Here is a 22,661-nt window from a genome sequence, read left to right as displayed (position 1 = left end):
GACCAAAATGTTATCTAATGAAAATATGTTTCTATTTCACTATTTTTTTCCAGATACAAAATTATAATACAAAAAGTTCTAATTCATGAAACAAATCATGTCCAAATATGAAAAGAATATAAAACTCTAGGACATTCTGTTATCTCTTTATCCACTCTATTATGAAACAAATTAAGATCATTTATTTATACAGGCAAATAAATCTGGTACTCACTTATATGCACAATAATCTATTATTGTTACCTATTTATGTAGGTTAGTTGAGTGATACATATAACCCTTCTTGATAAACATTTTATGCGTGATTTCAAGATTTTCTAAAGCATTTCCATGTAGTGTTTAATATTTTAAACACTTGGGAAATTTAAATAATCTCTGAAGGTTAATGTGCTTATTCAAAAGTAAAAGAGAATTGCTTTCTGGATGGTCAGTAAGGAAATAAAGGCCACTTCTGTTAGAGAGAATGATTTGGAATCAGTGTAAGAAAGAGAATGACCAATCCAGGTAGCCAAGACTTGACTTTATTTATAAGATTCATATCTTCCTCCTTCGAAGAACATTTACACACTTGATTTCAAATATAATAGAAATTCTGAATGACAAATGTTCATTTGCTAAATTCAATATTACAGGTATGTTCTTTTGTGATAAATTATCAGTTGAAAATGTTCCAGTGGAATCTGGTATCAATTAATTTAACACTTCATATAGAAATAATAAAACATTTATTTTCAAGTCTTACATATATTACTTAAAATAGATACAAAATTCAGTTTGTAATTTTCTTAAAAAAATTATTGCTATTTCAAGCTACCTTAAAGAAAATACCTTCATGAAAAAAGTTTTGAATATCTTGACTGTGTATAACTTTCAAACAGTCTACCCATACATATTTAACTAGTATGTTGGTCAAATCATTAATAAAAACAATTGGAAAGGGCAGAAATTGTACTTGTTGGACAGGTTAAAAAAATTTGAAAATAACTGTGTTATCCAAGTTAGATAAAATTCATGAAGTTCATTAGTTCAAAGACTACATTGCACAAATTCATAAATAATTGATTAGTTTCAATCATTAATATTATCCTGAATTATTGAAGCACACCGAAGAAGATCAGAAAAGTTAAGTGAAGAAACAATTTGTACATATGATTATTTGCTTGATGGTGGCATTGATTTATTAAAATAGTTTCTCTTACATACTTTCCTGTCCAAAAATATAAACTTTCTTGATTTCCATATATACAAGTATTCTGTGAAATCCTGGATTCTGACGAGAAGAAAAAATGAGGTATAGCATTGAAAAAAGCATCACAATGCATTACAATTTTTGGCTGTAATTCAACAGTTATTGTCAGTAGAAAAGAGTTGATTGGCGTGCGCTCCCAAAAGTCCTCCAGGTTTTCCCTTTGAGAAATTTGTCAGTGACATCAAATAACTGAACTCTTCAACATCAATATATACAAAGGCACTTTATTATTAATCAGAAAAGGGGATTTAGAGTTGTCAGAAATTACAACGTTAATGTTTGTAATACAAGATTCATTGTCATTGTGGTTCGGCCATGGTCATAAAATTTGAGTCAGGTGGGATTCAGAGACACGTGCAAGTTTTGGAAATGGACACATAGATAACAGTGTAGACCTGTACATACAATAATTACAATTTATTCAACACACTTTTAGTATATCCTCGATGGACGGGATTGAGCACCATATGTTATGAATATATATATATATATATTTTCTCTTTTTTTGTTCTACAGCACCAAAGAAATCCAAATAGGAAAAGGAGAAATGAGGGTTGAGAATCAAGAACCAGAGAGGTCACCATCTCAGCCACTCTTCCTTCTATATTTATGATTACCAACACTCCTTTTCAAGTGATTCTGCCTCCCAAGGACATCAACATTTCCTAAATGGTACACATATGCCCCACATGTTGAATTCTGTACCATCCTTATTCAAAACTTGCATGTGGCATGAAATGGGTTGGTGGCACCAAGGTATATTTTCTGTTGACTTCAGATGGTCTTATTCCTAATGTTAGCCAAGAAAACAAACTGCACCAACTTCAAATCCAAACTTCTGATTCTGATCACCAAAATCATTAATCATTACATCAATGATGGGCACTTGATCAATCTTCGGAGTATTGATTTCAATCACTGTCTTTTCATAGCCTTTTCTGGACTGTAAAATTAAACAGAATTTCAAAATTATACAATCATTTAATATTTTTAGCCATTTCAGTATTTTTTTTAAATATGGATGGAAGTAAGTAGGTGAGAGAAAATAGAATAAATAAATATGCATATATATATAAATTTATCATAATTATGGAATAATTCATTATAACCATATGTACTTTAAATTTCTGAGTGTTGACAATTGCACTTAATATGTATAGTTTTAATTCCCCAATTGTGGAAAGTTAAGATAATCTTACTGGGCTGCTGCATATAATTTAATATGAAAATTAATGTTCATATTGTATCTTCTATAAACAAGACATTTTTTTACTATCATAGTTTTAGTTATAGTTAATATATATATATATGTATATGTATATATTTAAATGTATTTATTTATTTCAGTTTATTTATTTGACAGAGAAAGATAGAGGCAGATAGAGAGAAAGAGAGAGAGAGAATGGGCATGTCAGGGCCTCTAGTTGCTGCAAATGAACTCCATATGCATGTGCCACCTTGTGCATCTGGCTTATGTGGGTACTGGGAATTGGGGTCCCTTGACTTCACAGGCAAATGCCTTAACCATTAAGCAACCTCTCAAGCCCCAAGGGAAAAAAAAATATATATCTTATAAAATTGGAGGAAAGTATAGAAATTATAATCAGTGGTAGAATAGTAAAAACATTCCTACTGATCCATATTAATTTCATAAGTATATAACAATACACTAACCTGGGAAAGTTTTCCACACATTTTATCCCATTAATTTGCTTTATTTTGTCTTCACTGTTGTTTGAGCACACTCACTGTCCAATCAAGACTTTCTTACTTGTCATTGTCTCTCTTCTTCAATCATCAAGTCTTAGATAAACTAACTAGCTAGTATATAGAATTACCACATGAGTGACAAAAACAACAAACCTCATAGCTCCCAAGCTCCTGAAACAGCACAGGTTAAAAAGCTACTCACAATTTACAGGTGTAAAAATTAATCTGCTATATGAATGACATAGATTTCTTCATTGTTGTAAAGTCATGGATTTAAGGAAGTAAATGCTAAATGGTTTTGATTTTTTTTTTCTCATTTCAAGAATAACATGATATTTGAAAGATTAAAAATGTTAAAAATAAAAAGTAGATAACATTATGGTCTATGATTTTTGTCAAAATATTTCATATACTTCAGAGTATAGGCATGTCTCTGTTGGTGTGCATGTGTGCGTACCTTAGTGGTTTCTAGCATAGTATAGTATATGCCAGTGTTAACAAGCATCAAATCTCACAAAAAAGTGCTAACCACTGCAAATGCCGGGTGGCGTAGGACCGCACTGAGGCAGCTCACACGGCCTCTCATCACTGTGAAAGGTTGGCAGGCAGGGAGATACTCACCGCACAGCCGTCATACACTGCTTTCATGTGAGGGTTATTATCGTAGGACATCTCTTCATCATTTGAGCCAAGAAACCGAAGGGCTTTGTCATAACTTCCAGATGATGCATCATACCAGGCAGCAGACTGATGACAGTTGTAGGTGAAATTTTGCCGAGCAGAGGCAGTAAGGAGCTTCAGAAATGTCATTTGCACCATATTGATAGAATTGCCCTCAACATCTAAGTAGGAAAGCTGGGAAGGAAATAACAAAAAGGTACTTGTAAAGACTCTCTCCCTTTTTTGTTCTGCTATATAAGAATAACTGACAGAAAGCAATGCAAGCGGATAATCAAGGGATGGTTCTCATCTTATAAATAAAATAGGACCTGAGAGTCAGAAAACCAGAGACAGGCTTTTATGATATCAGGATTGTAAACCCACCTCAATTACTCTAATCACAGAAATTTTTTTCACAAAATCACTTTATCTTTATGCTTTTGTTTTCTAACCAGTAAACTTATTCAGTAAACACTATAAGCAAACTATTTTTTTCTCTAAGAAACATTTCAATATAGTTTTATATCATTTTTATTTGCATAATAGCAAAGCAATCAAAGTTGTGGAATCTTAGTAAGATGCAGACATTAGCTGGTCTTGCTTACTCTTTTAAAAATCCCACATCTATTTATTGTACTTTAGTCTTTAATCATATCCCTGCATGTTTTACTTTGGGACCGTAATCTTCCTTTTGGTCTTCTAATTTTTGGCACAGATGTGTGTCCTAGACAACTTCACTGAATATAACTCTTAAGACTTACTTTGTAGGGATGGAGGGAAAATAGTTTTAGTTATAAGTTAGTAAAATGTGCTGAGTCATCTGAATCAATTCTATTGCATATGTTTGAAATACCTGGGCCCTGATGGAACACACAGTCCTAAGTTAAAAATATCCTTCAGAATACAAATTAGCTCAGTGAAAATCTGTGATCTTATTTCTAATAATTGATCATATTTATTTCTTACAATGAGCAGATCTCATAATGAGGAGTCTTGCGAAGTTAAGAAAAAAATAATTCTTTGAGAAATGCACTGTGCGTAAGGCAAAACAACACAAATCAAAATCAGTTCACACACAGTTCTGTTCATAGACCTTTTAAATTCATACAGATAGAATGCAACCTGGCTAGTTAGATGGTAACTTGAAGACTGAATTAGAACATTAAAAGTTGAATGAAGAACTTCACTTTTTACAAATTGTTAATTGATATGGATAAGCTTCTATAGAAAACAGAAGACGAACATGTAACTTTTTATCAGTTGAAGATAGTACACTTTTAACAGAATATTAAATATTTGAGTCATTATCGGGATAAATGGAACACTTTAATTTGAATAACTCCTTATGGACTTAAACACATGCATATTTTAACAACTTTTAATATGATTTTAATTTTTGGCATTTGATCTGGCATTCTATTTAGCAAGGTTTTAAGGTGAATGGGCAATTGTATAAAATATTAAGTGACTTTCAGCTACAATCTAAGCAAAGGGTCAGTGGGCTCACAATATTCCTGTAAGTAACAATGAGGAATAGAAAAGCACAAGTACCAAAAGTTATTGCATGAAACTAAGGAACAAAGAATATATTGTGTTTCCACACAGAAAGTAAAAGCATCAGTGAGAGATATTAAATGTATATGATATTTTATGCCTAATTTGGGGAGCAAATTCCATTTTATGATGTCTGAGTTACTTAAGGAATGACATTCCTTATTTGCTCATATTTTTGAAGTAAATTCAGGATACTTTCATTCAAGTAGATGACAGTGCTTTAGGCTGATTGATGATCCTGTAGTGGCTATGAATATTAAAGTAAACTTGTGACACCCAGACCCCTCCTAGAGTTATTTATCCTTTCACAGCCAGCATCTGGAAACTCAAGATTTCATACTAGGGAGTGTGAGATAAACTGTTGTATGGTGGGACAGGAACATACCAGTTTTCCTCTTTTAAATTCACTGTACCAACTTCCTGGTTTCTCCTTTGGCCATGATGAAATCCTTACCTGGTGCAAAGGAATAGAAAATTAGAAAGTGGTAAAGTTTTAAACATCTACCCTGACAGATGTATCAGTAAACTCAGTAAGGGTCACAGAAGTTAAAAATTAGATATCAGAAAAATGAGTTTCATGCAATGGAGATTGGATCACTTTATCTCTGCTCTCTTTTCAGGTCAAAAAGAAAAAAAAAAAAAAAGAAGAAGAAGAAAATGAGAAGCAAAATCGTTAAGGAGTACTATGAGCTTTAGGGACCATTGGAAAAAAATCTCAAGTAACCACTCACAAAGAAAACCACTTAGCCTCAACCAGCAAGGCAAGCTGTAACCAAGAGAAGAATTCTGCAAATACTTGGTTCGTAAATAAAGGTGAACTGCTGTGGCAAAGTCACTGGCAACAAGCAGAACTAGTCTTTCCTTGCTGTAAAGAACATTTCAATCCTTTAACATATCTCGTTTTCTATTCTGGCAAAGATTAGAAGAGTAAGGTTTAGGAGGTATCTCCACATGGATTTTGCCTAAAGGCCCTACAAGAAGACAGTTTCTACTGTTCCTTGTTTCTTCGGGGGCTAGCACAGCTGCGTTCATGTCTGTTCAACGTCAGGAGGGCTGGAACATGGAAAATGCTCTGCCTCTTGCTACGAACAGCCATTGTGTAATCACTAGTATAACTTTCCTCCTAACAACAAAAAATAACCATAGCCTGTTGTTTGATTTACATCAAAGAGCTTCTGTGCCTCTCTATGATGACACCCTTTACTAAGAAAAATAAACGGGATTTATTAATTGAACCCAATAGAGAAAATGTCTTACTTGCAAAATGCCTTAAATATGTAATTATGTTGGCGGATAATCCTTGTATTTAACATCTGCATGTATCTTTGGGGATAGACCTCAAGTATATATATGAGATGGAAATCAAGGAATGTCTGATTTGTTAAATATTCAAACTACACATAAAGTTGGAGAATGCTCATTTAAATACAAGATTAACTCTGTATAAAATTTCTCATTTTGAGCACAGTATGCAGCTGTTCTACCATGTGGTAATTGGGCAGCAGAACACCATCCTTACACTATAATTTGAGATTCAGCTGTGCTGTGTCATGGAAAGCCATAGAATTTTAGAGAGCAAGCAGGTGTTTAAAGAATACATCTGGGTTAAAAAAAAATAAAGGAAAGAAGTATTTGTTAACTTGCATCATGTTGGTGCCCTATTGATGTTTATGCAAATGGAATGCTTGTAATTACTCTGTAAGAAAAGCAGATAAATGGAAATATGACAGTGTAATCTTCCTGTTTTAGCTCAATATTGCAAAAACATGGTAGGAACTGTCAACATTCACCACCAAACAGACTGGTACTTACTCCCTCTGACTTTTTGTCTGGATAAATGCAAGTCTCACCACCAGATGTGAAATTACAGTAAACTTTGAAGGAATCTCCTGAGCAGCCTTGGTTAGGATCAATCCAATATTCACCTAGAAGGAAAGGGAAAGGATGTCATATATAAATGCTGGTAACAAAATCAAATGTGTTTGAAGTATATTTCATGAGAAAGAGAAATAAGAGCAATGCGTACTTATTCATCTCTTTTCTTTTATATTTTTGGTCACTTTGGAGTGTACACTTCAACAGTTCAAGTTACTCCATACCTTTTCTGACTCAATTCATTGGAAGTAGTCCACATAGCATATCTCAAATTGTCTTTTTTTAAATTTCTTACTTTTTCAGTCACTTTCAGTTTTAGGCTTATGTGTCATCCCTTCAAATATTCACATTAAGTTTATCCCTGGGCAGTAAAACTTCATGCAGATTAGGATCTGGAACACGCCACATTTGTATTTCACTTTAGTAATCTGAACGCTATGTTCAGCATTGTTTTCTCCTAGCATGTCTGTGTGTAACAATGAATGTTATGGAAATTCCTCAGCTTCAGTGACCATGTCTTTGCTGATTTTATGGCAAAAAACAATCCTTCTTATATGACTTTCAATTACTCTTTGAATGTCTTCCTAACAAGATGGGCTACTTTATGTATTTAAATGTTGTTTTTTTTGTATAAACTATTTTTTTCCTAATAATTTATTTACTTATTTGAGAGAGAAGAAGAAAGAGAGAATGGGCACTCCAGAGCTGCTAGCCACTGATAATGAACTCCAGATACATGTGCCACCTTCTGCATCTGATTTTATGTGGGTACTAGAGGGAATCTGGTTTATTTTTTTAGCTTTGTAAACAAGTTCCTTAACTGCTGAGCCATCTCTTCAGCCCTTAGATGTAGTTTTCTATTAAAAGTCATATTAAAATGTAAGAGAACAACTTTTATTATGTTAATAGTGACCATTATTTAGAGTAATGTGAATAAAGTTGATTAGAGTAACATATATGCATTCATAATATGTTTTAGCCTGATGTGGTGGTGCAGGCCTTTAATCCCAATACTTGGGAGACAGAGGTAGGAAGATCACTGTGAGTCTGAGGCCTCCCTGAAACTTCATAGTGAATTCCAGGTCAGCCTGGGCTAGAGTGAAACCCTACCTTATGGAAAAAAATAAAAAAGACATGTGCCATAATAATATGTTTTGCCAGACCTATTTAGAAGAAAAAGAAGGAAAAAAAATCCAAACACATGTGATGATAACCTTGTTTCCTTTCTACCATGTTTATGTTTCTCCTTCATTTCAAACACTAATTCAAATTATGTCATTGGAATACTCAAAGTCAAGTTCAGAATGACTAGGTTAGTATTAAAACTGTAAAAATGAATTCTGATGCAGTGATTTACTTCTAACTATAAATATTCAGCTATTTCCCATTTAATATTACACATATTATTCACATTAATGCACTAATCATACTAAAACTTCAATATTAATTTATTGTAGTCATTTTAATAAAACATTCATGGTAATAGCATAAAGTCACTTAGCAGTAAATGTGGAGGAGTGACAGGCACGTAAGAACACACACAGAATACCTCTCAAGCAAGTCATTCACAAGGTCAATTATATATCTGTGTTACTGATGATGATCCCAAAATGAAAATTTAATGAAATCTAATTTAACAGCAATAATTTATCAAAGCAGATCTGAAGTTACACCGCGCAAATACCTTTTTACCTCTATCTACAAGACTAGAATAATTGCTTGATTTAGTTTTATTTAGACTACATTAACTATGTTCACTAAATTTCATGAGCTCACAAGGTGCTTCAATAACAGAACCTATGCACTGGTCATGTCATGCACTGTCAACGTACCGTCTGGGAAGTCGGGGTGGCTGAGTTGCAGGTCTTTGCAAGTTCGAGCTGGATTGGTCTGAGTACCCATTGGGAACTTCATCTGCTCGATGTCCTGCTTCAGAGAATTGAGGGAACCGAATATTTCCTCCATTCCATCTGAGTAATCGAGAATGTTATCCCCCATGTCTGCTTGCGTGCTTTCAACATGCCGTCTTGTTTTTTTGGGTGACAGGATGGGTAAAGGCTGAATGACTTCACCAGGAGGACCCTGGGGAGGAGATAACAAGAATACCATTGGTTCTTAACAAGAAAGACTTGCCTACTCCTGGTTATATTCTTGTTAGAAATGAAGATCTGTTGCCTCTCAATAGCTACAAACTATGATCTACGACAGTCACACATATATGCCTATAGAATGTGGGTACATGTCTGTATGTATACGTTCATTCTAAAAGAACTTGATGGAGAATTTTAAAGTACTTGTGCAAATCAGATGTTTGCTGGCACTTTATCAGCATATTTCATAGAGCACAGTTTTTGCTGACATATATATATACACATATATCATATATATTTATTATATTTATTTATATTTATCATATTTACTATTGAGAATTCATTCACATGTCTTGTCTTCTCAAGTAGATTTTACAACAATTTCAAAGGTATTAAACTTTCTAATGATCTATTTAATAATTAAATCCATTCTGAAGATTTGGAAAATATGCCCACATTAACGAACTTCAATATGTATACCTTACATACTTTAAAGAAAATCTTAAATTCAATGCAATACAACTTGAATTGATCTATATGTAATAGTAGAGGTACATCAAATAGCTAATGTATACTGTGACAGGACATATTGTCCCACATGTACAAGTAGGTTGGATTCCTAACTCTCAACACTTCAGGAACTGATCTTAATCTAGAAATAAGATTATTACAGATGCAATTACATAAAAATATAAATCCCAGGGGAATACCCTAATGCAGTATAACTGACATTCCCGTGAGAAGAGAAACAAGGCCGCAGGACCACAAATCAGTGCAAGAGTACAGGAGGCTGTCACTGAGGAGAGAAGCTCAGAACTGAGGCTTCCCACACAGCTCCCGAAGAAACCAAGATGATAAACACCTTGATTCCAGGCTCTCAGCCTCCATACTGAGAGTCTTGAACCACTTGGTCTGATATGACCTAGCTTTGGTTTAAGGAGTGAATTAATGCACATACAACAGAAAACATTGTAGCACAAGGGAAAGATATTGCAATTTCTTTGGTAGATCTGTATTTTATTTCTAAAACATGGGAGTGTACTAAGACATGAAAATGCCAGTGTTAATAAATGACAGCTGTTTAGCTACTCTGAATTTTTCATATGCACTAAGAAAAAGGGCCCAGCATATAAAGTTTTATCTTCATTGTTAGTGACAGGAATTATAAATGTATCATTGTAATATAAATTCTGTTGGCTTCCGTTAAATACAAATAAAAGCATTTAATGGTATTGAAAATCTAATAACAAGATTAGTATACAATTGAGAAACCTCTAAATGAAATCAAATTGAAGATAAATCCTGACACAGATTTGATGACTTCATTGCCATGGTAGCACTTTCCATAAAGATCAGCACTCTGGAAAGAATGTGATTCTTCCTCATATAAATCATATATAAATTTGTCCCTCATATAAATCCACAGAAACATTGCTGCTGTCCTTACATACTTCATTCTTTCTTATATACACTTACCGGAGGCCCTGGGGGCCCAGGAAGACCACTGTCACCCTTCTGGCCAGCAGGTCCCTGTTAAGAAAACAAAAGGACAAGACATAAGTATTGATGAAGGTAATTTAATAGACTTCCTTGAAAGTTGAGTATGCCAACACAAAGCACTTACCGAAGACCCTTTGTTACCCTTTGGGCCTTGAGGACCCTGTGGGGGGGGGGAGGGAAGAAACAGATTAAAACCAGGGTTATCTGTACCTCTAGCATGATTTTAATTTTACCTCGTGATTCTACGATCTCATACTTACGGGTAGTCCTGGAGGACCAGGTGGACCTATGGGGCCAGCAGGACCTGGGATTCCCTACAGGAAGAACCGCCAAGTGTAAAGAGAGTGGTTTTTATTTTTTGCATTTTACTATTTTAATTAACTCCAAAATACTTACCAAAGTTGAAAATATTTAAGAATACTGAAGATATTTTAGTGGGAACTTGATCAACAGAATTTTCAAAGTACACATATTCTTGTTTTTTGTTTTTTTTTAAGCCACTGACTACAATGCATAGAATCCATACTATATGTTGATAGTATGAAGATTACATACATATACATTTTTGACATCCCCTCAGCTCTCACATTAAGATTTACATAAGATGATTATTAAAAAGAAACACTGTGCAATCACTTACTGAATTCTATGCTTTTTGATTTTAACTTAAATCATATTCTTTTTATTTATTTGCAAGCAAAAAGAGACAGAGAACGAGCCTGCCAGGGCCTCCTGCCATAACTAACGGACTCCAGATGCATGAACAACTTTGTTCATCTGGTCTTAAGTGGGTACTGGGAAATTGTACCCGAGTGATTAGGATTAGCAGGCAGGTGCTATATCCACTGAGCAATCTCTGCATCCAAACTTAAATAATATTTTGTTTATTAAAATAAGAATCTTTGCGGCTGAAGAGATGACTTAGTGGTTAAGGAGCGTGGATGTAAAGCCTAAGGACCTAGGTTCAATTCCCCAGAACCCACATAAGCTAGATGCACAAAGGGACACATGTGGCTAGAGTTCGTTTGCAGTGGCCAAAAACCCTGGTGCACCCATTTTCTCTCTCCATCTGCCTCTTTCTCTCTCTCTCCCCCCTCTCTCTCAAATAAATAAAAATATATAAAACAATAGTCTTTTAAATACCATTGGATAAATCTTATTAGAATACAGATGCTCTAAATTACTCCATGTTTACATGTTTACAAGGATGTGAGTGTGTCTGAGTGTGTAGCATTGGGAAGAAGTGAAAAACTCATCTGTACTTTACTCACCCCATCTCCCTTGGCTCCTGGAGAGCCTTGAGTCCCAGGGAGTCCTCTGTCACCCTTTTCCCCTTGTTCTCCTGGAGGGCCAATCAGACCAATTAAACCAGGATGTCCCTTTGGGAGAGAGAAGAAACAAACTTTGTAACTTATACCTGTATCCATAATTAAATTCTAGCCATAACACATTTACATGTTACATTCACTAATCATGAATACAAAAGTGTAGAGATTCTAATAATACTTGTGAGTTGATTCTAATGTTTAGAGCCTTTGTCTAACTTAAGTGGTTCATTGACTTCCTAAAAGAAGAGCAGTCATTATTAAGAAATGAAACAAAAGAGCTGTTTCAAAATATTTAGGCTTTCATTTGAAGTTCTTTCAACTTAAAAACAAAACAGTAAGGGCCCTATGGAATACTGGTGGCATAACCAGCAGAAAACTCATTACTTTAGCAAGGATTTTATTTAGTAGGAAATGTTTTTCATTATTTAGGAATATTTCAGCTTTTCAAAGGTCTTTTTGAAATTTAAAACTATCCAAACAATATTAATTCCATTATGTGGATTTCTTATTTTCTCTATGTGGTTCAAGATAGCATATATTCTGGTAGATAAATTATTACATAGAAGATCTTTCTAGCTTAAGCTTTACTTTCATGCTTGTAAATATTAAAAATGTCATTTTGCCATTCAGTCTATTTTTTGAACAGTTATTTTAGTATGACCATAAGTTTTCTCCAGATGATTCCTAAAAGTAAACAGTAAAAAGAAATAACACTCAGTATGGCACATTATTGACACACAGTTTCTTTTATAAATACATCTGGGAAGCTAAGAAATGTTATCCATTTCTATAGTTAAAATAAAAAAAGATACAGTTTAAAAATTTCTTTTGAATGACTTTCATATGATAAAGTCATAGTTATTAATATAACCAAATTATAATACTTTTAAAAAAATCTCACCTTTTCACCCTTGGAACCAGGGTCACCTTTGAGACCAGGTAAACCAGGAGGTCCCTAAATAAAAGAAAACAAAGGTATTGTGATTTGAATGTGAAATGGTCCCCCATAGGACCATGGGTCTGAGGATGTAATACCCTGCTGGTGATACTACATTGGAGTATGTGGAGTTATTTAGACAGGGGCAAAGCTGGCAGACACAGGCATAGAGGGTAGAGAACTGTAAGTGGCCAGATTCAGATTCAGGCCCTACCACTCTCCTCTGGGTTGACTGCCTAGATGGGAACAAGTTGCCTTAGGCTTCGCTCCTCATAAACAGGCTCCTCCTTCCTCCGTGACATGTGAGGTACAATAAATCCTTATTCATCCATTTGGCTTCTGTCATATATTTTGTCCCAGTAATGAGAAAGTAACTAACATATTATGCATGGACTTTTTTTTTTAGAAAAACCTTACTAACATTTATAGAAGTGGTTTCGTTTTTGAAATACAGAGTTAAAAATGGCAAACTATTATAAATATTAGTGTCTATTTCAGGATTCTGTATAAATGTATATGTTGTTAAAAAGCACAGTTTAATCATATTGATAACTGATAAAATAAATGTGGTTAGAAATAAGATACAATTTATATGAATTTTCAGCTGGCAGGATAAAATTTTAATTACAATAATTTTAGCAGAAGCGATTTCCAGCTTACATATCCAGTCAATAAAATATATTCATGCTAAACTCTTAATTTCAATGGCTGCATAGTCAATACCCATAGCAATATGATAAAGTGGCTTTCTGTGTCCTTTTAACTTGCTTGAAACTGAGTCAGTTAATTTGCAAGTGTTAATCTGTAATTCAAATCCAGGTATCTGCTTCAACATCCAAAACCGTTCAACCAGATCAATTTGAACTTCTTAACAATGAGAAGATGTTGAATATAGAAAAGGGTTACAAAATATGTTCCTGAGCAGTAAGGGAAGTAAAGAAAAGACTGAAGAAGGGGAATATACAAGGATGGGACGAACTTAGAGGCTTGATGAGGGAAAGGCTTCTACGTAAAACAGGAGAGGGACAGAGAAAAATTTCTATTACGTGGCTTGGCTAGGAGAGATATAGGGACAGAAATAAAGGTTACCTGCATTGATTATTATTTTTTCAATTTGTTTGAGAGTGAGAGAGAGAGCAAAAGGCAGAAAGAGAAACAATGGGTGCTCTAGGGCCTTGAGCCACTGCGAACAAACTCCAGAAGCATGGGTCACCTTGTGCATCTCTCTCTTAGACGAGTCCTAAGCAATCAAACCCGAGTCCTTTGGGTTTTGCAGGCAAGCGCCTTATCCTCTATGCCAACTCTCCAGCCCCAAACCTCTTGAATCTTAATTGAAAATCCCTACGCATGAACCAGAAATGGTTTTAGCAAATTGTAGCAGAGTTCACTGGATTTCCACCTTATAACTATTTCAGAATAGGTGATGGTAGATATTTTTTCTTTGTATTAGTATTTTACTGTGACTAAAATGCATGAAGACCAGGGCCACTAGAAAGACCCAGGGGGCTGATCATCTTGCAAGACCCTTGGGACCAAACTTTCCATTAGGTTCCTAGATATCCACGAGGACAAGCATGAATTAGTCTTCCGGTAGATTTTCACAGAACGGTGAGAATTCATAGAGCTTTAGAAATGATCAGATGTGATACCCTTCTTGTTGTTGACATGGAAACAGGCAGCCAGAAACTTCCTAATTTTGTAAGATCAAAAGGCTTCCAATGGAAAGAGCAAGGAGTTTACCTTGAGTTAGAAAATTGGACTCAATGATCTTTCTGTAAAAAAACAGTATTTTCTCTTTCCATCACACAACAAAACACACACATCAAAAGATAGGATTTTTTTTCTCTCCAGTTACTTAATTGAAGTTCAATTCTGGCTTCTCAGTGGAGATATGTACAAACATGCTTCAATGTTTAAATTGTTAACACTGGAAAATATTAGCCTTTACCTCATTGTTCTCCCCAAAGAGCATTTCAACTGTAATTGCTAAACTGAGTTTCATATCCAAGTGACATAATTGAAGTATAAAAATATCTCTTTCATGCAATTCAATCATTTAACATTTCATAGTACAAAGCTGTGGCTTTATCCAATTAAGTTATATTTTCATGAACATTGTGGCGTGATATTACCAACTCTTATCAGACAGTTTTTCTCAGGGAGATACTAGTCTTGTTGACCTTGGAATAAACTGTCTATCTACAAATAGGCATACTCCAACTCAGATTCTGTTATCTGCAATTCAATTTAAACAAAAGTCCATTTCCTGAAATGTTCAAAGTGAAATTATCCAGGCCACTGACATCAGGAGCGAAACTGAGCCCAAGATATTTTGTATGCACATGACTCATCAAATCATATCCAAAGTAATTTATATAGTTTCTTTGCTGCAGACAATAATAAGGCACCAAAATCATTCAAATGACTTCTCTATGAACTTTAATCAATGTGGCTTAATTGAGTATTTTAGGTCTGATATCAGCAAATTTTGATCATGTCAGGGTGAAGGTAAACAGTTTTAATTCATGCCAACCTTCATCATGAGTCATTATTTCTGCACCTTCAACAAGGACACTGAATTAGTTACTTTCTCACTGCTGTTACCAAATACTTGACAGGAAGCTACCTAAGGAAGAGAGTTATTTTGGTTCACAGTTTGATGTTACGGTCCATTGTGGCCGGGAAGACATGAGGGTAGGGTCTTGAAGCAGCTGGTCACATTCAGTCTGCAGTATAGAAGCAGAGTGTGACGGCTCCTGGTGCTTAGCTAGCTTTCTCCTTTCTATATAGTCCAGGACCCTGGCCCATGGAATGCCATGACCAAAAGTTATGGCAGGTCTTCCTGAGATCTAGTTAGTAGGCAGTTAGGGTGATTGGGTCTCTGAAAGTAAAAACAGGCAGGAGAATCAACACTTGCTACATACAGATTAAAGGTTCATCTGGATCCTTATCTCTTGCCTAGTTCCCTAGACCTGTTTTTCCATAAGCAGCCTGGACCCCTCTTAGGAAGTAGGTCTTTATACTACCATCCATCATGTTTAGACCCTTGAACTTGGCTAGCCTCTTCCCGAGCCAGCCCCTAGCCCTAACCAATCAGCTGCCCCTCTGATTCACCTGAACCAGAAGACACCGCCATAAGGTTATAAATACATTTGCAAGGGAACGGCATGCTCTCTGAGCTGCCTGAACTTCTAGCTGCTGGTGACTTTTCCTTCATCTGGCCTGATCAGGGTGGAGCAGAGGGGAGAGCTGCCTAACCCTTACTCTCCACGTGGACTTTTTATCCCCTCCAGCTCCCCATAGGGCAGGAGCCTTTTAAACTTTCTTTGCTCTCTCCCCTCCCCCAATGTTTTTCCCTGGCCCTGTACATGGAATCTCTAGCTACCTGGGTGCTTTTCCTTGGCTCTGTACTTCCCTTAATAAATATATAATAATAAATATATAATATAATATAATTTAAGAATTATCCTCAGTCATTTTTATTCAATTCTTTAATTAAAATTAGAAACAAACCTAGGGTTTGGGGTCCTTGTTACATTCCCACTTCAGTTAACCAAATCTAGAAAACCCCAGATATACTAAAGGACTTGGTGATTCTGAATCCTGTCAAATTAACATTCAGAGATTAACCACCACAACTACTATGAATAAATTTGCTCTCTTTGGGCATATGAAGGCTCCTTGTGTTAATGAGCATATTATAAGCCATCTAGGAGATTTTGCTTATTTAAAATATTAACGAACATGGACCTAATCTATGTAGTTCCATGTTGTATGAAAAGTCAAAGTTTAGAATCTCATAGATGTGGCTAAAACTACACTTTGTTATTCAGCAATTTAAGGCAGCTATAAAACACAATTTAACTGTGGTAATCCTTAATTAGTGTTAAATTTCTTATCTTTTGAGGCTGCTAAGAGAAGGACTCACAGCCTATTTCTTCAAAGGTATTTTTCATATTTTATTTATTTTACTTGAGAGAGCAAGATAGAAAGAGAGGTAGATGGGTAGAAAGAATGGGCACACCAGAGCCTCTAGCTACTACAAAGGATCTCCAGATACCAGATGCTTACACCACCTTGTGAGTCTGGCTTTACGTAGGTACTGGGGAATCAAACCTGCCTAAATGGCTGATGTGACAAATCAGAGATGAACATCATCAGAGCAAGTGTTACTCTTTTTGATGAGATTAAGGAATTATGAAAAAGCAAGACAAAATAGTACTAAGACAAACATAATTGTATAAGGTAACCTTTCAGTTCAACAGATAAAATTGAATATTTCAGAATATTGGGTAAACTTGACACATATCATTTAAATGTCAATACATTCTAGATTTAAAATATTAACCTAGGGCTGGAGAGGTGGCTTAGTGGTTAAGTGCTTGCCTGTGAAGCCTGAGGACCCCAGTTGGAGGCTTGATTCCCCAGGAGCCACGTTAGCCAGATGCACAAGGGGGCGTATGCATCTGGAGTTCATTTGCAGTGGCTGGAGGCCCTGGCACACCCATTCTCTCTTTTTCTCTCTGCCTCTTTCTATCTCTGTCTGTCACTCTCAAATAAATAAATAAAAATAAACAAAGAAAAATTTTAAAATATTAACCTATTTAAAAAAGGCCATACATTTTTCTTTCTTCACTTCTCATTTTATATTCAGTATCTCTCACACACGTGACACAATTTATAAACAGTTTTCTACCTGTGGGAGAACTGATAAGAATGATGTTTTCTGTGTGTCAACATTTCAATAATTATTACACTTACACATTTTCAAGTCAAATATCTAGTGCCTCTGAGCCTTATTTGTAACAAGTTTACAGAAATCGAATAAACAATGATGCAGTAATAGTTTTAGACACACTACCAATGGGCATTTATCAAGTTTCCCATCCCATGCTTGTTGTATGAGCTAAAACGGCAAAAACGAAGAAATAATGGGAATGTTAATGGCTTGGGCTTAAGAAGAAATACACTAGATATTATAAAAATTTTAAATATGTTGTAAGTCTTTTCTATAATACTATTCATGAAGGAGTTTAGAGGTAAGGATTTCCTTCATGATAATAAACTCAGTTAAAATTACACACTGTATTTATGGATGATTCACTTTTATATTTTCATCAGCTAGAAGTAGATACTGAAAACCTAATAATAACGAGGACAGTTATAAATATACCTCTGAAAGTGGAAGAGAACAAAATTTTCAACTGTGCCTATAAGATCTGATTCCAAGTAGATGTACTTTCTGTTTCATCTTTAGGATATGGTAAGCCTTCAGGGAAATGCATAATTTATAAGCAATAAAGGGAAAAGGAAAAGACCACACATTCTGAAGTGTATACAGTACACAAGCGAACAACTTTTTCCTGAAGTGTTGGGCCATGTGGAACAGCTGCCAAGATCTCCAATTCAAACCTTCAGTGTTCTAGATGGTGTGTAGCCCACATTTTAGAGGACAACACAGTGAGACATGGCTAAGCTTGTCTAAAACTAAATGGCTCCATGCTTAACAATCACGTAATCATCATGGAATTCTGTGCACCTTAACTTTTCTAATGGGGAGTGTACTGGCAGCCTTAAAGTAAAAATAATCAAATGTCAATTTAGTAACCCACTGTGCCTTTTATTAAGGTATAAGATTTACTACAATGCTTTTAGGTGTTTATCATTTTGTGAATGATGGAAGGTCTGATAATAAACTGCACCAAAGAAAATTTAAATAAAATTTTATCTACACAGAAGGAAATGCTTGTTCATATAAGTAATATAAAATAAAACAAAAGCTTACAGCAATAAAATTTTGTTAATTTTTCTCACAGAATCAAACATAGTAGTTTTTAAAAATACTTCAATTATGTTCATTTAGATCTTGTAGCAGAGAGTCTAATTTAGTTACCCACTAAAAAAAAAATTTTCTTTATCTGAGTAGAAGAGCTCTTTAGGTTGATATAGATGATATGCTTGAGACGTTATTGCCTCTGATACACAGTTCCTAAGGACTGAATCGCATTTCATAGACATCAGTCTGATTGAAACTATGATCAATGTAAAGTTTGTTTATATCATCACAGGTAGTCTCCAACAAAACCAGTAGCCAGGGCATGGACTGGGCCCACATTGTGCTTTACTCATCCTTATCAGTATGCCTTAAAGGGTGTAAACTGCACCAAATACTGATGCTGTAAACTTACATTTACTTAAGAGTCAGAAATACAAATTTTAGAAAGTAGAATCAGCTGGTATGTGTAAAGGTTTTATTTTCAATATTAGCTAAAGGAAATCTCCAGCCAGGTGTTTTTTTTTTTTTTATTTCATCTGCATAAAGGTCACAATACTTATTGTGAAATCAAAAATAATGAAGAAGAAAAAAAACCTTTTGCAAATTTTAGGGTAATATTAAGGCAAAATATTTTTCTTCTAGGCTCTGCCTATGCACTTTGGAGTTTAACCTTACTGGGAATATTTCTAAACCAACAGTGCAAACCTGAAGCTGACCCCATTTCTCCAATAATGAGAGTATGTGTCATCTATAATTGACAATCTTACACTTGAAGTCAGTTAAGGATTTGAAAACATTTAGGCAGATATTAAATAAGATATCTTAAATTCATAGAAAGTGTAAAAAGCTTCTCTCTAACTCTGTGATCTGCTTGATAGGTGTGTTAGAAGTTCACGTGGCACCTTTATTAGAAGGGTTAGCTGAATAATCAGGACAGCAATCTTAGTTTTGAGACATTTCAGCATGTGCATATGTATCTGAGGTGTGGGCTCAGGGTAAGAGGTTCCTGAATGAGGCTCCGTGGCTGTATGGAGGGCCTCGCCCATTTAAAGCAATGCTTCCCACACTCACTCACATAAGGAATGCCAAGTCTTGCTTGGTATTTTGACGATTCTCTTGTGCACAACTGAACTTAAGTGGAGTTCAAGTATCTCTACCAAGAAATTAGAAGCCGTTTATAAAGTAAACAAGTTCCCTGGTCAACAGTGGTTTTTAAAGGGCAGGACTTGCATACCCTCTTCGTGGCCACTTTCAGAAAGAAGAGCTTTGGATGGAGTTTGGCAGAAACCTTGTCTGTGAATGGGATGCTGGTCACCTTAAGTTTTATTGGGTTTATCAAGCATAGCTGCAGGATGCAGCTTTCTTCACTCATGGAGTCTTGTCTTGTCTTTGAGCACGTTTGTCCGCTGCACAGAGCTATGTCAACATTACTATTTAAATGAAGTGCAAGCAGACAAAGTTTAACTGCCTATCTGTCGTAGGAAAATGACTGGCGGGGCCATTAGTGTTATTTTATTGGGTGGAAATGATATTTTTCATCCAAGAGGAATAAGAAAGTTAAACTCTTCTGATCATGTGGCATACTTTCCACATTACTATCAGGTGGGATGATTTTCTTCTAAGTCTGACATGCTTCCCAGAAGGCTTGATAAAATATAAACCTATTTATATAAGCTAAATATTCAGGAATTCTAGCATATAAATCATTTTATTTCATGAAATTTCTTAATAAATAATGACAAAACAGTCTACTTACCATAGGACCCGGGGGCCCATCTTGGCCTGCAGCTCCAGGGAGACCTTGTTCTCCCTACAGAGAAAAATAAATAAATCTTTTTGGTTTTTGGTATTTTTTTTAAGTTTATAGGAGAGTTTATTTAAATGTTTTTGATTTTAGACATGCAGAATGAGAATAGTGAGTATAACCTATCAATTACATCCCACGAAAAATATCTACAACTACCATAAGCTAATCTGTTTACCTGTGTGGATATGCACATATATTCATACATAGATACATATGTAAGCAGATCATATGTAGGCAAGCTATATATATAAATCGCACGTCTTCACATGACAGAAATTAGGGCATAATTTTCAAATCTGCCTTTATGAAAGACTATCACCATGAAGTGAGGAAATAATAAATAATAATATAAATATTTTAGGGATATCCAGTTTTTATTATATAATACTCACTGAATTCTCATAAAAGCATACTCTAACTTAATGAAATCACAAGCATTATCATTCATAATTTATTTGAAATAAAATATAATTTTCAAAATAACATCTTTTAGCACAGATACTCACCACGGGGCCAGGGATACCCCGGAGGCCTTCTGGACCAGGCTTTCCAGCAGGGCCCTGAGGTCCAACAGGGCCAGTTTTCCCAGGAGGACCCTCAGCACCTGCTTCTCCCTGTTTAGATAACAAAAAAATGGGGACACATTGACAACGAGACAAAATATCCCATAATCATTCAACTTAGTGCATTGAAATGCCTCTCGGCACACCCATGACATTTCTCGCATGCATGATACTCCCTTTACCTTGGCCCCCTTTTCTCCTTGTCTTCCTTCGGCACCTGCAGCTCCAGGAGGACCCTGACAACGGAAATTCACATTTTAATATGTGTTACCCACAAACATCAGTGCATGTGAAATATGTGTCACCCACAAACATCAGTGCATGTGAGGGCATAGTCACAGACCTTCCAATCCTAACAGATTTTAGGAAGTTGTGAGGGTTCTACACCATTTTATCTAAAACAATGTGAAAATTCAAAGCTAACTTTTATACAAACTTCCACTCAGTATATCTAATTGAAACTACAGACCAAGTAGGCTGGAGACCATCACACAGTATGAGAGTAGACAATAGTAAAATGAGCCTTCTTCTTAAAGGATGGTGAATTAAGGTCATTACTGTGAGTTTAAATAATAGGTATTATTTATTACATGGACTTATGATTAGTTATTTGAATGTACTAAATATCACTTCTATCTTTGTGTGTGTTTCAGGATTGGCCCCTTATTCTAAGAAGATACACACACACACAAACTCAAACACACAGACACACAGAGAGAGAGAGAGAGAGAGAGAGAGAGAGGGAGGGAGGGAGAGGGAGAGGAGAGAGAGATTTCATCATATATCAGCTAAAAAAAATAACATTTGCAGTCATGATGATCATTGAGTAGAAAATTTTCATTTCTGGAATTATGTAATTTACAGAAATGTAATAAGTACTGTCAGCTTAAAAAAGCTAGGATGAGGGTAAACTATTTAAAAAATTGTTTGTCACATAAAGGCATATTCACAGAAAGATTAAATAAGAAACACAACGATCTCTACATAATTGCTGTTTATTTTTCCATAGTTCCTCTTTCTTGCCATCTGTTAACTTCAATTTTCTCAATCACTGTGCATGTTCCAAATCATTAACCAAGTTTGGAGTTGGAGAGTGGAAGGAATATTCACAGTGGTGATATTTAAGGTGAGCCCAAGAACATGCCTCTCTAGTTTTTAGGTGCTTTCTTAATATTCTAATGGTCCCTACATACTGCTCTTTCAGATTCTCTTCTAATTCCATAATGAGAATGAATACCAAGTATTTTTTCAAACTTGAAATAAATCCAGAAACAAAGAGTCAATGAAGGTATTATTTACAATTATTATTTTTTTCATTATCAACACTGTTCTCATAGTATATCAATCCAAAAATAGCATATGTAAATTCTATGAGCAGTTTCTGATGGGGAAACAAATATGCTGACTAATAATCATAACTCTTCCATGCGTATCTTTTTTTTTTCAATTTAATTTATTAGTTTTCTTTTCAGTAAATACAGGCAGTTTGGTACCATTATTTAGGCTCATCTGTGATCTACCCCTTCCCATTAGACCCTCCTTGTTAATGAAAATGGGTCATGCATTATGGCGTTAGCCCCCAGTTATTGGTATGATAAATGTCTCTGCAAAT

The 22,661-nt window shown here is 35.1% G+C and overlaps 1 protein-coding gene across 7 annotated transcripts in view; it reads right to left on the bottom strand.

Moving 5' to 3' along the window:
- Window positions 1-1,457: 1,457 nt before the first annotated feature.
- Col11a1 (collagen type XI alpha 1 chain) overlaps window positions 1,458-22,661 on the bottom strand; it is a 183,247-nt gene continuing 162,043 nt past the window's right edge. For all 7 annotated transcript variants that reach the window (XM_045138399.1, XM_004659073.2, XM_004659074.2 and 4 more), the window contains 13 exons: window positions 21,232-21,285; window positions 20,993-21,100; window positions 20,436-20,489; window positions 12,868-12,921; window positions 11,910-12,017; window positions 10,899-10,952; window positions 10,763-10,798; window positions 10,615-10,668; window positions 8,881-9,130; window positions 6,986-7,098; window positions 5,559-5,627; window positions 3,581-3,814; window positions 1,458-2,192 (listed from right to left, as the gene is read on the bottom strand). In XM_045138399.1, coding sequence (XP_044994334.1) covers window positions 2,046-2,192; window positions 3,581-3,814; window positions 5,559-5,627; window positions 6,986-7,098; window positions 8,881-9,130; window positions 10,615-10,668; window positions 10,763-10,798; window positions 10,899-10,952; window positions 11,910-12,017; window positions 12,868-12,921; window positions 20,436-20,489; window positions 20,993-21,100; window positions 21,232-21,285 — 1,335 coding nt within the window. In that variant the 3' untranslated portion in view covers window positions 1,458-2,045. The remainder of the gene's footprint in view (window positions 2,193-3,580; window positions 3,815-5,558; window positions 5,628-6,985; window positions 7,099-8,880; window positions 9,131-10,614; window positions 10,669-10,762; window positions 10,799-10,898; window positions 10,953-11,909; window positions 12,018-12,867; window positions 12,922-20,435; window positions 20,490-20,992; window positions 21,101-21,231; window positions 21,286-22,661) is intronic.

Source organism: Jaculus jaculus, chromosome 19, assembly GCF_020740685.1.
Source record: "Jaculus jaculus isolate mJacJac1 chromosome 19, mJacJac1.mat.Y.cur, whole genome shotgun sequence".
NCBI lineage: Eukaryota > Metazoa > Chordata > Mammalia > Rodentia > Dipodidae > Jaculus > Jaculus jaculus.
This window is presented reverse-complemented; position numbering and strand designations above follow the sequence as displayed.